Raw genomic sequence first — 16,893 nt, forward strand, 5'->3', positions numbered from 1 at the left:
GTCATCATCATCTCTCACCTCATCAATAACTGAAATTATGAAACGTATCAATGCAGTTGAACAGAATGCAAAAACAAATGAGGCTAATATACAAACATCGTATGCCGAAATTGTAAAGAAAATTCACTCTGACGATTTTCTTTGGTCAAACAGAGGCAAATCAAATACACAAGAAACAGACTCAGAAGCAAAAATCACCTAAAACAAATGAACCCGAAGGAGAAACGACATTTCTTGAAATATGAAACAATTCAACTGAGAAAAGTCACGGCTTGATTTATAACAAAACAATTTGGATAAACGTTTTATTATGTTATAAAGCCAATATGAGAATTTAGTTCAAATAGGTGAACATGAATTTGACAGCAAATGTTCCTTTAAGGACCTTCAAAATGCATTGAAGGTAACAAATTAGTTAGGAACAATCCGTTAAATATTAGGATATTCAAGGTTATTAAACTACTTTCAGTAATAATAGAAAAATAGTTCTTTAAATAGTATAACTGATTTACAAGTATTTTGTTACACATTCGTTGCTTTTTAAATATTTCTTTTTCGATAAAGAAGAAACAAATAAGCTGTTGGACCATAAACTATTATAACAAAATGTTTATTCCGGCATATTATAATACATGTTCACATGTACAAAGCTTAGTTGGAAAATTCAATTTTTCGGAAATCAAAGTATTTGTTCAGCAAATTTATTTGTAATGTAATAATCAGAGCGAAGGACATTTTTATTGTTTATTTAAACAGTTTAGTTAGTTCTGTATAAAATTCTGAAGGCGAATCAATTGCAATAAAATGATTCTTTTATAAATCAGAATGACTGATAATTTGTGAGTATATTATTTTTATTACTAGTACTACTGAAACAAATGTTGTTTCCTTTGTTTTTCTATTATCATTGTTCTTTATTATTTTTACTGTAAACGTCTTTGTGTTCGTAACTTCATGTAAAAATTAAATAGTTGAATAATTTAGAAATGCCATCTAATGAATAAAACCAAAACTAGCTTTAGAGTAAGGATTTAGTGGTCGAGGTCCTGATCATGCTGAAAATGTTGTTTTAAGTAGATGCGGTGAGGTAATAATATGACTAGACATTCGATTTTACATCTATGTCATTTCAAAATTAAATTAAATTGTGCATCTACAAGTGTTATGTCAACAAATCAAGAAAAAAACTGCAACACGCTCTTTTAAACGTGATATCAATTGATATAGAAGACAATATACATGTACGTAAACTACAGAGAAACAAGAGAAAGCAATTGAAAGAGACAAACTGTCAGCCTTTGAAATGTAATAGGATGTATTCACAAACTTAAATAATATCAGATGATCTGGAAATGTTGGTGTTCCCGTTTCGGGAGTAATTCGTAAGCAGTAGTTAATGTCTTTAACGTGTCCAAATCAGTAGGCATACCTCATCATACCCGTCCTTCTTGAAATATATTTTTGGCTAATTCCCTGTGTTTTGCGTAATATTTTTGTATTGTTTATAAGTATATAAACCTTACCTAGTGATTAATATGATAGTGATTGTGTTCTGTAAAGGAAATAATTAGTATGGAACGAAATTTTCGAGAAACGGCTATACTGTTGCATACAGATTTTTATAATAAAGATTACATAATTCATGCTTCTCCCAAAATTGTAAATTTGAACTTTTTCATAGTTCTATGCAATTTAAAGCCGTTAAAATACAGCATTATTCACAAAAGCCCTATAGCACTAGCGGCTTATTAACCAAATCAACAAGAGTGACAAGTAAAACTGTCGATGCCTGTATTTTATACTGAAAATGTAAATGCGAGGAGGAAGATACCATAGGAATATTCAAACTCAGAAGTCGATAACACACTGACAAACTCATGGCAAATGAAGAAAAACGACGAAAAAACAAACAAAAGTAAACAAAACACTAAATATTGAACAACACGAATCCCTCCAAAAACCGTGGGGATATCAGGTGCTCCGTAAGGATAAGCAAATACTGCTCCAACTGTGACACCCGTTCACAGTTCACTTTTTATGCATTAAATTAGTATTTTTTAACGACGCAAGGCAACATTATATTTTCAAGTCCTTTAGTTGGAAAAAGTCGTCTCGTGTGAGTTGTAGAAACTTGAGAATCTATTTCCAACAAGTTGACACACGTTGATGTTATTTTCTTGTGATCTACAAAAACCATCGACATGTCAAATGTCATTTGTTATGACCGTCTTGTGTATGCTATCACAGTTAAAAATCTAGGGAAGCAAGGAAAATTGACACCATTATTTATTTGCGACCCTAAAATAGCTGAAAAACATTACAACGAATTAAACCAAAGTAAACGAAGTGGTTCGAATTTTAAGGAACTCTTGTATATAGAACTCGTGGAACTTCGATCTGGATATCGCAAAAATAATATGCGTGCCTTTTATATTTTAAAAAGATATAATCAGTTAAATTTTTGCGAAAAAAAACTATAAATATATTGAATGTATGTAAAAACCATCGTAACGTGCAATTTTTGTCTCTTGAAACTAGCCTTGAAGAAATTTTGTCCTTTCAATGTAGTTTATAAATTAAATGTTTAGATTTCATGTTGACATGTGATCAAGGATTTATATAGTACTCTCTTGTGTGATCATTTCCGTTTGAATGATGGGGTTAACGACTTCGTTTCAGCTATTCGTTCAAATTCGAGGTATGTGTACATACACATGGAAAACAATTATTTTAGAGCATGAATCCGTCTTTTCCACTCTTTATGTTTTTATATTCAATAAAAACTTTTAAACTTAAATATTTCGTCTGTTCGATCAAACAAACTTGGTCATACATCTTGATACTAAAAGAACGTATAAGAAGAACGTATAAGTTTCAAGGTGAGCGATTCATGGTCCGTAAATATTTGCTTCCATCAATTAAAAAAAAGTATGCAACTTTCCTTTTTTGATAAACTATTCATAAAGTCAAATATATCTTACAGGATACAGGTTGAAGCAGTATTTGTCGAGAAAATAAACGAAGAAGTAATATTCGAGTGTGAAAATGAGATATGGAACGAAGTTTTTGAATTAGAAAAAGAAAAAGAAAATAGAAACGGAACAGGAGATACCAAAATCCTGAAAGAAAAGGCGTTAGATTTTAGGAAACGATTTCCAGGACTTGTTTTGGCAGTAGTGGGAGACTCAGAAAGCTTTGTACCTAGACCTTGGAATGCAACAGCATTTACCGCGGATCTTATTGATACACTGAAAAAAGTGAAAGGTATTCCAACGTAATGTCACTTGTATATTCCGATTAAATTCAGCTAAGCACAGTCTCAAATAGTCCGTCTGTTATCTAATTTAAAAATTGATGACACAGTACACAAATGATATGTCTTTAAACAGTAACTATCCATGTCAGGTGATAATAACGATGAAGTGTTGTTGATAAAAGGTTTTTTTTATGATTATAATAAAATAACTCTTTATAGCTATACAAAAAAATCAACCCAATAGGTGTCTTCTGCAAGGTCCATGTTGTTCTTTTAAATCAAATAGCATACAAAAAAGATAGCTTGTCGACATAACTTTATGTTAATGCAACTTAGTTTTCGATTCTTTGTTAGTTATAGACCTTGAATGTCGCGATATGAATCACCAGCTGATCACACGTGTTGTCCTGCCAAATGTCAAAAATCATGTGAATTATCGTAACTTTTAAGAAGATGAGTCAATTGAATTGATTATAAACTCTCTCAGAAAGATTACACGGAAAAGCATTGTAAATTCAGCCGGGAAAAATATACTTATCATCAAATAAACCTTTACCGATTTAAATTACATTTATCAATATCGATAAATGCCTAGTTTGACTATCAGGTCATGCGACCCTAGGTTTGGAATATCCGTAGTCGTATTATTTAAGTACACTCATGAATTATTTATAAGTTATTGATGATATAATTACATGTACGAAAGTACAACTGTTTTTAAAAAAAAATATTGTTATACAGAAAATCATAATGGAATATCATGTTGCATCAAATACTTCTTAATACATGTATTACTTTGTATATCAAAGGTTTATCACAGACTTATTTTATATACTTTATTTCACAGAAAGTTGGTTGATTTATCGTGGAAAAGATATTGGCATTAGTTCTTTTATCTACAATGCATTTGAAGAAGACATTAGAACGAATGGAACATTAGCAACTAAACTAATTGCAGTCAAGCCAAAGGTAATTCATGTAAAGTCTTTCGTCTACCTGTTAAGATACATTAGGGGCTATATATTAAAGTATGTCACTCTTACCAATATTTATTGACTTCGATTAGTTTTACGTTTTTATTTGAGATATTAGACAAATGTTAGATACATGTAAATGATTGTTATGGATAAATAGATATGTCAATATAGCTAACAAAGAACAATGTATTGTCAAATCGTTTTCTTTACTAACATAGGATGAGAAAATTCTAGGAAAACCTAACCAACAGAAACAAACAACAACCGGCCAATCGAAAGAATCAAAAAATCAGTTGTCCTTTAAACTACCATCTATGAATGAGAAAGACTGGTTCAACATTGGTTTGATTGAACTTTTAAAATGTTTATCAGAGAAAACAACACCTCTTCTGTCGTTCATTACGGAAAACGAGGATAGCAAACAATATCATAATGGTAAGTAAGAAAATTCATCATAATATAATTAAAGGGTACATCGTTTGTTTTATTTAATCACGTAGAAACTGACCAAACATCGTTCAAATCTATGATTAAAAAGTCTTGAGTCACCAAACTGTTAGTGCTTATTAAAATATGCATGGTCAAATCAAGAGTCAATTTGAATTGTAACGTATGTTAGGTTGAAGATTCTTTGGTGATGAATTGGGGTTACCTTGCACATTTTTAGCTACACATGAGAGATAACCTGAACTTATAAAATAATAACACGAATTAACGTCCTCAAAGATTCAAAAACAGTTTTTTCCATTCTAATGCAAGTTTGAACAAAAAATAATTTGCTTTTCATATAAAATCACAAAAATTGACATTTCGTTAAATTTTGTTGATGCTTTGGTCACATTAATTTTATAGAAACCAATGTACATTATATGTAACTTTAATTGTAATACGTTATGGCGGTCTTCGTGTAAGATTAAGGTTAAAATCCGCAGAATTGAAACTAATTAAAATTATTAGGCTTGTAATTTATTCAGTCCTTTTCATTTTTACAGAACTGCCCATGGAAATTCCAGTCTTATTGGTGGTAGCTGAAGGCGATATAGAGACAATTCACCAAGTGGAGTCGTCTGTTGAATCCAATATTCCTGTTCTTCTGGTAAAAGGGTCGGGAAAAGCTGCAGATTTATTGGTTGACTACCTTACTAGCAGGTACTAGTAGTTTACGTTTATCACTTACCGTCCGTCGTCCGGTCCGTCTTAGTCTGTTCGAAGTCCTTTACATTCTACAAACACTACTCCTCTGAAACTACTAGGTCAAATAAAAACAAACTACCGGTAGTCTAAAATAGAACATAAGGATAAAATGCAAGTTTTCTTTTTTTAACTTGAAAACTGTTATATATAGAGAAAACCTGACATATGCAGATATGTACAAAATGTCAAGATCTACCTATAAGTAAATGTACTGTCCATTTGACCTACACTGTTAGAGGACGCCTTATAGTAGTTATTGTCCTTAAATGACGATTTTAATATTTTTGCGATTTTGCATATTTTCTGCAAACTATAAACTATAAAAGATAAAGAGAAACTGGCATTGTCATTAATTAAGATCTACAAATAAGTCAAAAGGTCGGAATCGTAAGTTGCCTCCTTATAGGAGTTATTCCTCCAAAAGACTTTTTTTTTAATTACATCAGTTTTTTCTTTATGTACTATGATTTTTGTCTTTACGTTATCTGATTTATTGTGGCGTGTTTCCGTAGTCACTGTTATTAGTCCGAGATTGCTCTGACGTCTGACGGCCCTTTTACATGGAAATTACCAGAAGTAAAATCGTATATCATTCGATTCCGTATTCATTTGTGTCCCCGGATATGTAATTTTTATTCTACTGCATGCATAACAGTTCTGACATGCGAATCTTAACCTAGATTGCATGAATATGTCACGATAGGGAGAAGGACACAGTCGGTAAGTATACAGATCAGAAGGCTTATCTGGTATACTAAGATATACAGTGCAAAAACCTGTTTTTCCTGATCTAAGACATAATTGCATCGTATTGGTCAACCAATTTATGATGGTGGCCTTAAAACTTGTATCGTGTAAATTTCAGGTGTTTGTCCATACTGAAGCTGTTTTTGCGTTAGCACATCCCTTTTAATGAATAAAATTGAGAATGGGAACGGGGAATGTGTCAAAGAAACAACAAGTCCGTATAATGTGAGCATTTGTTGGTGTACAAATGTAATATATCAATTTAGATATGTAAACGCTATACGATAGAACAGAGAGTATGTTTCTACTTATCAATGGGAAGTTGAGAATGGAAAAATGAAATCGTTGCGTTTGTCATATATCCTTGTTTAAAGTCGTCCATCTTCGACAATCAACATATCGAGCATACCTTAATTCTAATGTTAATGTTATCCTTATTCCAAGATAATTAAAAATATCATGAGAGGCATGTTCCATGTACTGAATAAAGATTTCTATTTACGGTTACTTGTTAACCAATATAGTAAAATTATGGTTGCTAGTGAGGGACGTCGTATATACATTCAAATTCTTGGGTAATATATGTTTGTAGAAAAATTACAACACCAATTGAATACAAATTTTACCGTGTGTAAATGTGACTGAAATTGTATTGTAGTGATGTGTCCTTTAAAGAATTATGGTGTTTGATATGCTTATCACGGTAGGTATAGTGTCCGGCTAGTATCATGGTTTTTCGAGTGATTCGGTTCGTTTTTTTTTCGAGTGTCGTTCGGGCTTTTTCGAGTGAAAAAACATGCGATAAGGCCAATTGCTAATTCGTAATTATAAAAGGTTTTATCATGACTACCCAACTTATTTTGATTACTTTACATGTTTTGATCAACAAAGAAGCACAATTTCCTTGTATCTAACAAAACAATGAGTATTTATTATTGTCCGGGCTTTTTCGAGAGCAACTGTGAAATCGTCCGGGTTTTTTAACTAATGGTCCGGGTTTTTTCAAAGAAAATTTTGATAAAAAAAGGTATTCTTGACTTGAAAAAAATGATTTTTTCTAGTTTATAACTGTAGTCAAGCAAAGGACAATATCGTATCTTCCCAACAAATCACAAAATCATGCTACTACGGTGATCAAAATTAACCTTTTTCAATTTAATTCTGTTCGGAAAACGTTCTACCACAATTCTTCAGTATTAAATTAGAAATTATTGGATCCTTTATAAAAAGGTCTTTAGAACACAGTGCAGGGGACTCATAATCTTTTCAACTTCATTTCATGGTTCTTTTGTTGTCACAGCTAATAATATTTTTCGTGGTGAACCCCAGAGTTTTTATACGGGACGTTTTATGGTATACCGTTGTCCGTCCGTCGTCAGCAAGTCGCAAAATAACTCAAAAACGCTGTAACCAATTTACATTAAACTTCGGAGAATTTTTATATCTATTTAGGTATCCTCCCTTTCGGATTTTATAAATTTTAGATTTTATGTTTCCGAGTTATTGGATTTTATTAAACAAACTAGAGGCTCTAAAGAGCCTGTGTCGCTCACCTTGGTCTATATGCTGAGGTGCATATTTAACAAAGAACACTCTTCAACATTGGAGGCAAGAATATAATTCATGACAAAATTCTCTGTTTTGGTGATGGTGACTTGCTTGTAATTCTTACTTTACTGAACATTCTGGTTGTTTACAGTTATCTCTATCTATAATGAACTTGGTCCAGTAGATTCAGAGGAAATGATTTTTGTAAAAGTTAACGGACGTCGAAGACAGACAGCGACGAACGCCAAGTGATGGGAAAATCTCTTGACCCTTTTGGGCCAGATTAGCTAAAAGGGGTGATTTTAAAGTTTTCAGACAATATTTTTAAAGTGCTTTTAGAAGTTTTCACGAAACTTTGGTGACTTGTTTACATAAATTAAGGTAACCTCCCTTTAGTTTTTCATAAAGTTTTGATATGACATTGAGAAATTATTTATAGGTGTCATACAAGTGAGAACGGATATCGCTTGATATCAACTCTAGTTATTTAATTTCAATATAATACGGCGAGTTTATTCTATTTAAATTAAATAACGAGAGTTGATATCAAACGGTATCCATTTCTCATAAGTTGGTGTTAAACCTAATTGTCTTAATATGGTCAATACTCTCATTGTGTTAAATCAAAAATTACTTGAATCCTTGGTGTAGTATTTTTCACACGAAATATACATCGTCGTAACCTTTAAAGAATAGCCAATGAGATGCCGTAATATCATCTTATGATTATGGATAAGCAAATCAAATTTACACAGATTTTCGTATCATTTTTTTCGTATCACACTCTATGTAGTATGATACGAGAAATGTCTATTCATGCAAGATATAGATAATAAGCTACAATCATAAGAGAATGAAATGTATTCTCTGAAAACGCTACGGGCGGAGCATGCGCTCATGGCACAGCTGTTTATCAAAAACGTAGTAAGAAACCTACTAGACAGCAGAGAAGAATCAGAAAAATGCTATGTAATAAGAAATATTCTAATTTCAGAAGTCGGCCCCTGCCTCCACAAAAAAAAAATCATAAAAAAACAAAAACAAAAAACATACACACACTAAATCCGACCAGTTTTTATTCCCATTTACAATAAAATTTGAATTAAATTTCATAATTATATAGACAGTTAACAATGAAAGGAATAGTTCACCAGCTTAACACACTATATGTACGTACGTCTTAATCCAAATTGTCTATGCTTACATTAGATTGTTGGCATCGTGAATTTATAATGAACATGTAATTTATAAGAAGTGACAAACAACAATATATACAAATGAACGATACTTATTTATAAAGTTTAATCGTAGTACACCATTACCAAACTGATGAATGCATTGGTTTCGTGCCTTAAAAGTGCATAAGTTGATCTCTTTTTTTATTGTTTTTAAACGTAAATACACTGACATTTAACATTTTAAGCTATAGGAAATTTGTATAATCACTCGATAAAACACGGACGCACTCGAAAAATCCCGGACTGCTCTCGAAAAAACCCGAACACATAGAAATGAATTTAGTCTCAAGATGCCGTTGTCAATGCAATAACAAGAATTTTGGTAAAGTGTCTGTATATCTAAGGATATACGGATTCCATGAACGCATTTCCGTCGACATTTGCATTGATATGTGTATAAAATTGGCTATATTCAGTTTTTTGAAATAAAAGCATTGTAAGGCTAAATTCAACTTTTTTTTAACAAAAAATAATATCGGATTGATAATATATTTTTATCTTAAATACTAAAACACCATGTATATCCTTGTATGTTAAACTCAAGCGTCTATAACACGTCTTGTCAGAAAGGAAGTCTGTTTGTTTACATTTTTGATCATAATCACTCGAAAAAAAGTGGTCACACTCGAAAAAGCCCGATCAAATCACTCGAAAAACCACGATCCTAGCCGGACACTATACCTACCGTGCTTATATCAAATGACTCCTTTTTTTCAATTTAGATTTTATATCAAACAATTAAAATCACATTTCTCAGTTTCGATTTGTCGTGTTTTCTTCACGTTTTAGTAATTTTGTAGTACTTTGTCCGCAATTAATTCATCTTTAGTGATTTATTCTTTGGCCTCAGTAGCTTTTACACAGTTATCCTTTGCTTTCAATTGGCGTCTTTCGTCCGTCCCCGGTAAATCTTTTCAATTATCTCTTTCTCTGAATACAACTTCGCACTCTTGGTCCGAAAGATATCTAAATGAAAGTATACTGACGAACTTTAAAAACGCAACACATATTTTAGTAATTTGTTTTAAACAAATCATGATTGATCCTCATATACCTACTATTCATGTTCACCATACTTCTTTCCATTTAGAAAAAAAGACTTACCTGGGGTTATTGAACATACCAAATTATTGAAGTCTTAAGAATTTCTTAAAGCGATAATTGAAACCCATACATGATTTTTTTAAATTTTGTTTTCTTCGTGAAACATTTCTTTCAATCCATACCCACACTTAAATCAGTAACACAATGTTGCATTGCCATATTGCCGAGACTGAGCAATACAAATCTGAATCAGGCCATACGATTATTGCAGACAGGAGTACGTGAACGTGCTGTTGCAGAAACTCCTTACAACGACGGTACAGACAGACGGGATTAGTTGATGACCACATATGACCAGAATAATATGTAGGGACAACGCCATGTCAATAAAATTTGATTACTCAACGTCTTTTGCGAGAGATGTTTACGGCCGTAACGTCAACTGCAAATCAAGTTGCCGAATGCTATGGCAGACAGAATCACGCCATAAATGTTTCCCATATACTGAAATGCCAAAAAATCGACTGCAGAAAAACATTTTAAGCCCTCAAGTGTAAACCGCATAGTTGCCAAAATACACTGCAATGGGTGGGATAGAGGCAAAATCAGAAAGTACAAAATAGAACTCAAAATATGCCCAACAGAAATGGTTGACGTTTCTGTCAATGATTTAGGCATTGCTTACAGGCAGTCATTGCTTTCGACTGTGACACATCCTCCATTGATCAGGTGAAACTCAGGGTTTCAGTGCATACCACATGATTTGAACATTAAATATGGCGTAACTAATTCAACGTTCGAACTGCAAACTTCTTTAAGACAATGAAGTAATGACTTAAATTTATGTTTATACATTTATTTTACAAATATTGCATATCTGAAAATGAGAATTGAAAAGAATAATCTAGAGTTGCGTTTTTAAAGTCCGTCAGTATATGTTAATGTTATACCGTTTCATTGAGTAACAAGACCATATGGCTAAAACAGAATTTAATGGTTAGATCATGTAGACTAAAATAGATATCTGATATGTTGAAAATCAACATTAATACATAAAACATTTACAAATTTTTGAACATTTGCATTTTAGTTTGAAAAGTAAAATAGATAGAGTGAAACTATAATCTGTGGAAGATTTTGTTTATGATTTAAAACATTAAAAGTATTTTTAAAATATTTCATTTACATTTTGTTTTCAGATAAGCGATTCAGGCAGGTTCTTTTAAACTTTCAGTTGTAATTGGGATTGCTTTTTCTTTGCCCGCAGAAACAAAAAGCGTTTTCCGTAACGAATCGGTCTCTGAATCAATGAAAAAAATAGTAGGATAAGCGTTCAGCTTTACATTGTTTTGTGTTTCGCCAGACAATTTTCAAGGAAACTTTTTTAAGGCTAAATTAAAATTTTTATTTAATTCCAAATTTCTGTCTAATTCTACAAATGAATCACTATATTCAGCATTATACATTTATCATTTATCTATACTATTAAACGATCGAGAAGACCTCATTTTGTGTGTCGCTTATCTTCCTTCCCAAAAAAATTAATCATCATGCCTCTGTGTCCTATAGGTAGCATGCATAGTCGCATTTGTCTTCCACTCTTATGATTATTCAGCTTGGGTTATTCTGGGAGAAAAACGAAGAAAAAGGCGTCCGGATGTTGTTTCCGTCATCAGACCGACTTTTAAGTCATAACCAAGACTTCCGATTTTAAACTTTAAAAGAGGGGGTAAAGGGTTAATTTCGTGCAACGTGTTTTGCCACTTTTTATTTCACGTGCAGCCGTGAAAAGGGTTCGTTATTCACCGTGTTTCTTGAAATCGATAAAAAGATCAATGTGCAAGAAATTTTTAATTGTTCGCTCATTGTGAAATGGCAATTTTATTTCGCGTTCTTCCGTGCAGATACCCCCCTTTACTCCCCTCTTTAAACATAATTTTCATAATTACGCGGGGACAGGTCAATTATTTTCGCATTATTCGGCATGTATACTATGTTTATAATCCTAAAATATATAGAGACTCTCTATATAATATAGCAGTGATCGCCGTGGAGAAGAAACTTGGAAATGATAGTTAATAGCAAACACACTTTATTTATATTATATGTATGTTCATAGTATACAGAAACGCGAAAATCATGGAATTTAACAGAGAGCAAAAAAATAACGGACTTTGGAAAAAAGGGAGAGGGCTTAAAATAATTGTCCTGTCTCCAAGTGCCTATGACTCAGTTTATTACCTTTTCTGAAATTCTCCAGACATAAAATATTTTACAAAAATTCATCCTACAACAGTTTACATACTTTCAACCAGGCTCTAAATACCCGCGATTTCGCGGGTGTGTTCTAGTATATGTTTATTGTTATATTACACAGACCCCATATGACCTAAAGTGGTACATACACACTGAGTGTAGCCTGCGAACCAGTTTTTTCAATTAAAAATTTCAATATAGCAGAAAAAATCTCTCTGAAACTTTATAATGAAACATCTGTCTAACATGAATGTGTGTGTATGTGTGTATGATTGTTTATTATTATTTTGTGCTGTGACTATATTAATGCTCTCAGACAACTAACGAGTGAGAAAACAGGACTGCTAAAGAACAATGCCCCGACATTATTTGGAACAATATTTACGAAGAGTTCATTCTACAACCTTGAGCAGAGAATGAAAAAGATACAAGAAAATAACCATCTGGTGAGTTTTTAAAACATTCATAATTATTATTTTAATAAACATTAGATAAGGGTTCTTAGCGGATAACATATATCATGTCAATAATATAACATACGACTTGAAGATTGCAACAGTTCAATTAAGCAACTAAACCTAAATATCGATACAAAGTCTTATACATCCACTTACTATAGAACAGCCGTTAAATAGAGATAAGATGTTTTGTAAAGATGTACACATTGAGGACAAAAGAACCTCAACCGTCCTAAAACAGAAATAAAGGTAGAGATTATTTCAGTGCAAATCGTAATTTCTGGTTGTCTTGTCCTATATTTTCTTATATTAAAATGAAATGTCATGACTGCTAAAGTTTTCGATTTATTTATATAAAAGTGCACCATGAAGGAATTTTTATTGATTATAGATTTGTTATGGTTTTTAAGAATGATATCGATATCTTAACTAATACATTACATGCGTGCATGCGCACATTATACAGATCTCATTTGCAGTGCTCTTAATACAAAAAAGAAATACTGCAGCAGGTCTGAAAAAGAACGAATTAAATCGACACTACACAAGTTTCACGGTCATTATTACATACCGATACAATGTGCCTGGTTATCAACTGACGAGAGACATGTTTTCGCGGTATGATATATTAAGATACCAGAATAATCGTCTTATTTGATAACTTATCGACTATGTCCTAATCCCGATTTGGTAATTTTCGCTTAATCTGAATTCGCATGCAATGTGGGTGATTCGTGCATAGCAAGCGACACCTTTCCTATCGACACACACGGTCTTGCTCTTTTGTCTTTATTTGAACATCGGTAAATTTACTGTTGTCTCTTATTTATGATCAACAAAATCGATATGGTGATCTCTTTATATTTTGGAATAAATAACATTAAAATACAGTGTATTTCAAACATGTAATCAATTATTCCGCGATGATAAACATAATACATATAATAATAAAGTAAAATGTTTTACGCAGTAATTCTTTTGCACCGAGATTTTGAAACAATCACAAACACGATAACGTCAATTCTAGAAAGAAAAGACTTTGTTAATGACTCGTATGACGTACCTGGAATGGTTAAAAAAAATTCAAATATATATACAAAGTTTGAATACTGTTTTTGGAGTCTTGTGTTGAATGAATTGATTTATTTTTCTTCAAGATAACTGTTTATGATGTAGAACGAGCAGATGAGATTACCTTAGAAGATACTATAGTAGATGCAATCATTAAAGGATGGTCTTTAAAACATATAAAAGATGACCAAGGCGGTAAATACATATTAAAAATGTATACGTACAAACTATTATAATGAATTATTAAAATATATTTAAAAGAAGAATTAAGAACTCGAAAAAGACAGGACCTGGTGATTATACGTGTATAAAATCTAGTGATTTTCGACCATGACCAAGCTAAGATAAGGGTTAAACATCATTGTTGTAACATATAATACAACAATTGACTTAAGAGATTTAAGGTTTTGCGACAGTGTCATCTCACAAACAGTGAATGGACATCACGGCAGTCATATATTGGCAAAAAAGTAACAACTGTTATATGTTATCACAAATATAGAATTTATTGTGAAAGTATGATTCACTTTGACATAGAGAAATATTTTTCATTTCCACCTGTCCAAATCTTGACTAAAATAAGTCGGAAACTGGTAATGTATATGTCCTACGTAATGGTTCATGTGTTAGCTTATTCAGGAAATATTGAAATACTTTCATGAGGTATTCTATTAATAGAAATTGAAAGATATGTTTAAAAAGAATTTTTGGGAATACGTCAATGAAATATGTAACAACAAACAATTAACACAAAACACCTAAATACACCTTCAGGTACATACATTATATACAATCTAAAATAATAGTATATATACAAAATGCAAATCTCTAGTTCGTTTACAACCTGGAAAATTTGAAAATAAATCTAAAAGCGTCTGCAGTATATGTACCACAAATAAACTCAAAGGTATCAGGATTACAGTTTTGTACGCCAGACGCGCGTTTCGTCTATAAAAAACTCATTAGTGACCCTCGAATCAGAACAAAAGGCCAAATGAAGTACTAAGTTGGAAAGCATTGAGGACCCAAAATTACGAAAGGTTTTGTCAAAAACGGGTATAGTAATCAATTCATCGGGTAGAAAATCTTTAGTATTTAAAACAAAAAAATCAAGTTTTGTAAACAGTTAATTTATAGTTATGACCATATCATTGATAATGTATGTCTACACATCAGTGCTGACTACTGGGCCTTTGATACCCTCGGGGAGGAACATCCACCATGACATCCACCCAGTTTTTGTAAATAAACTCGTTTTAGATATCAGGATTAAAATTTAGTTCGCCAGACGCGTGTTTCGTCTCCAAAAACTCAGTGACGTTCGAATAAAAGTAAAAAAGGCCACATATGTAACCTCCAACAAATTCCCTTAATAATGTAAACATCAATTTATTACTATATTATTATTCATAGTCGATTCCAACTTAGTAACATACAAGAAACGCCCAAATTTGAAATGAATGAGCCAAAATATTACGTGACGACAGGTAGTGATTCAAAGTGTGAAAATAATTTTAATTGACTAGTATTCTGGCTTCATTAAATATACCGAAGTGGTATGCGTTTTCTTCTATTTATATTCGTAATCAATAATATTTGCTTGCTTGAATTGTTTTTTTTTTTGGAGGGAGGGTAACATCATAGCATATGAATCAACTTATAAAGTTTATAACCTATATTGTGGATCCAAATCTTTTACTCGTACCCCCTAAATATAAACATTTTTTGCAGACGCAATTGGAAAATCTCACAAGTTAGCACCTATAATGTCGGAAGTGTTGAAGGATCTTTGTACTAATCAAGGTAAATATTGTTCCATTCAAGCTTATGCAGGACATGTGCTTTTTTTATTCTATGAAAAAATATTGATAAATTCCTTATACTTTGGGAGAAAAATCCCTAGAATGATTTGTTTCAATTTTGTTCTGTAGAAATAGAAAAATGTGTCAGTAAGAATAAATCGACAATCCCACTCCACAAAACAAAAAAATTGCAGTGAAAAGACAAATACCAGGAAACTCAAACCAAAACATTACATGGTAACTATTTTTGAAAACTTTTGTGGATGATGGAACCTATTAAACTTACGAAACAACAGGTATGGGGTTGGGTTCTTGATCCTTAATTTTTAGTTTTTCTTTGTTGTGTTTTAATACGTAGGCCGCTGTTTTTCTTTTAGTCATTTTACTTATTGCGTTGTCTGTTATGATTAGAAGTATAGCTTTAAAATTGACCTTCGGTAATTTCACCTTCCTTTGGACAGTTTCAGGTACAAGTGAGCAAATATTAACTGCTTTATAGATTACTGTATTTATAGATTATTGCTTTGCTCAAGACAGTAGAAGTAATATTTATCATTGCGCTCTATTTTCTTAATATTTTATTTTCCAAAAGAAAGTTTCTTTTGCTAAGATACGAGAATACGTACCTTTTTGTGAAATTTTCCTCATTTGTTTGTACTTTATTTTTACCTTTGCTGAACTCTAATTATGTGGACAACGAATGACAGTTGGAGACGAAACCAAATCGACAAACGTTGATTATACGATACCTGATGAAACATATAACACCGCTATCAACACATCCTTATATATTAGCGATTTGACACCACCAGGAACACCCGAACCTGCTATTGAAATAATACTGAAACATGACGAAAATGAGTCATCGATAGAAACCGATACAAATGCTGAAAACAAATTAATAAATGACAATGAGACACTAAGAGCAACAGATGGCACTGCTGAAGAAACATCTACAAGTGGTAATAGTAAGACAGCAGGTAGAAAGTGTATATTATTATTAAGTTGGCTCGAGAGTATTAGACTGAACTTTGTGTAAAAAAAAATTGTTTTCATAAACTCAAACATTAGTTAGCGGATCAAATGAGAGAATTAGAATTAAGGCGACACTGCTCATTAGAAAAAACCAATAAAAATAAAGGTTACCTTAAGTTTAGAGAAGATATTGGAGTTTATGAAATTTTGTCGATAAAGCGGAGTTAAATTGGTTCTATATAAAAAATGATAAAAATAAGTGAAGTCACCAGAAGCCAACATGGATATGCATTAGTGTCAATACCTGTGATACCTAAAATACTTAGA

The 16,893-nt window shown here is 32.0% G+C and overlaps 1 protein-coding gene across 4 annotated transcripts in view; it reads left to right on the forward strand.

Annotated features, from left to right (window-relative positions):
* The first annotated feature begins 645 nt into the window (after positions 1 to 645).
* LOC127734317 (transient receptor potential cation channel subfamily M member 8-like) overlaps positions 646 to 16,893 on the forward strand; it is a 54,592-nt gene continuing 38,344 nt past the window's right edge. For 2 of the 4 annotated variants that reach the window (XM_052244146.1, XM_052244147.1), the window contains exons 1-9: positions 646 to 839; positions 2,984 to 3,264; positions 4,104 to 4,225; positions 4,452 to 4,668; positions 5,226 to 5,382; positions 12,577 to 12,706; positions 13,876 to 13,984; positions 15,521 to 15,592; positions 16,299 to 16,571. In XM_052244146.1, coding sequence (XP_052100106.1) covers positions 826 to 839; positions 2,984 to 3,264; positions 4,104 to 4,225; positions 4,452 to 4,668; positions 5,226 to 5,382; positions 12,577 to 12,706; positions 13,876 to 13,984; positions 15,521 to 15,592; positions 16,299 to 16,571 — 1,375 coding nt within the window. In that variant the 5' untranslated portion in view covers positions 646 to 825. The remainder of the gene's footprint in view (positions 840 to 2,983; positions 3,265 to 4,103; positions 4,226 to 4,451; positions 4,669 to 5,225; positions 5,383 to 12,576; positions 12,707 to 13,875; positions 13,985 to 15,520; positions 15,593 to 16,298; positions 16,572 to 16,893) is intronic. The other 2 variants (XM_052244145.1, XM_052244144.1) reach the window with 2 other exon arrangements.

This window comes from Mytilus californianus, unplaced genomic scaffold (genome assembly GCF_021869535.1).
Source record: "Mytilus californianus isolate M0D057914Y unplaced genomic scaffold, xbMytCali1.0.p SCAF_3, whole genome shotgun sequence".
Lineage (NCBI taxonomy): Eukaryota > Metazoa > Mollusca > Bivalvia > Mytilida > Mytilidae > Mytilus > Mytilus californianus.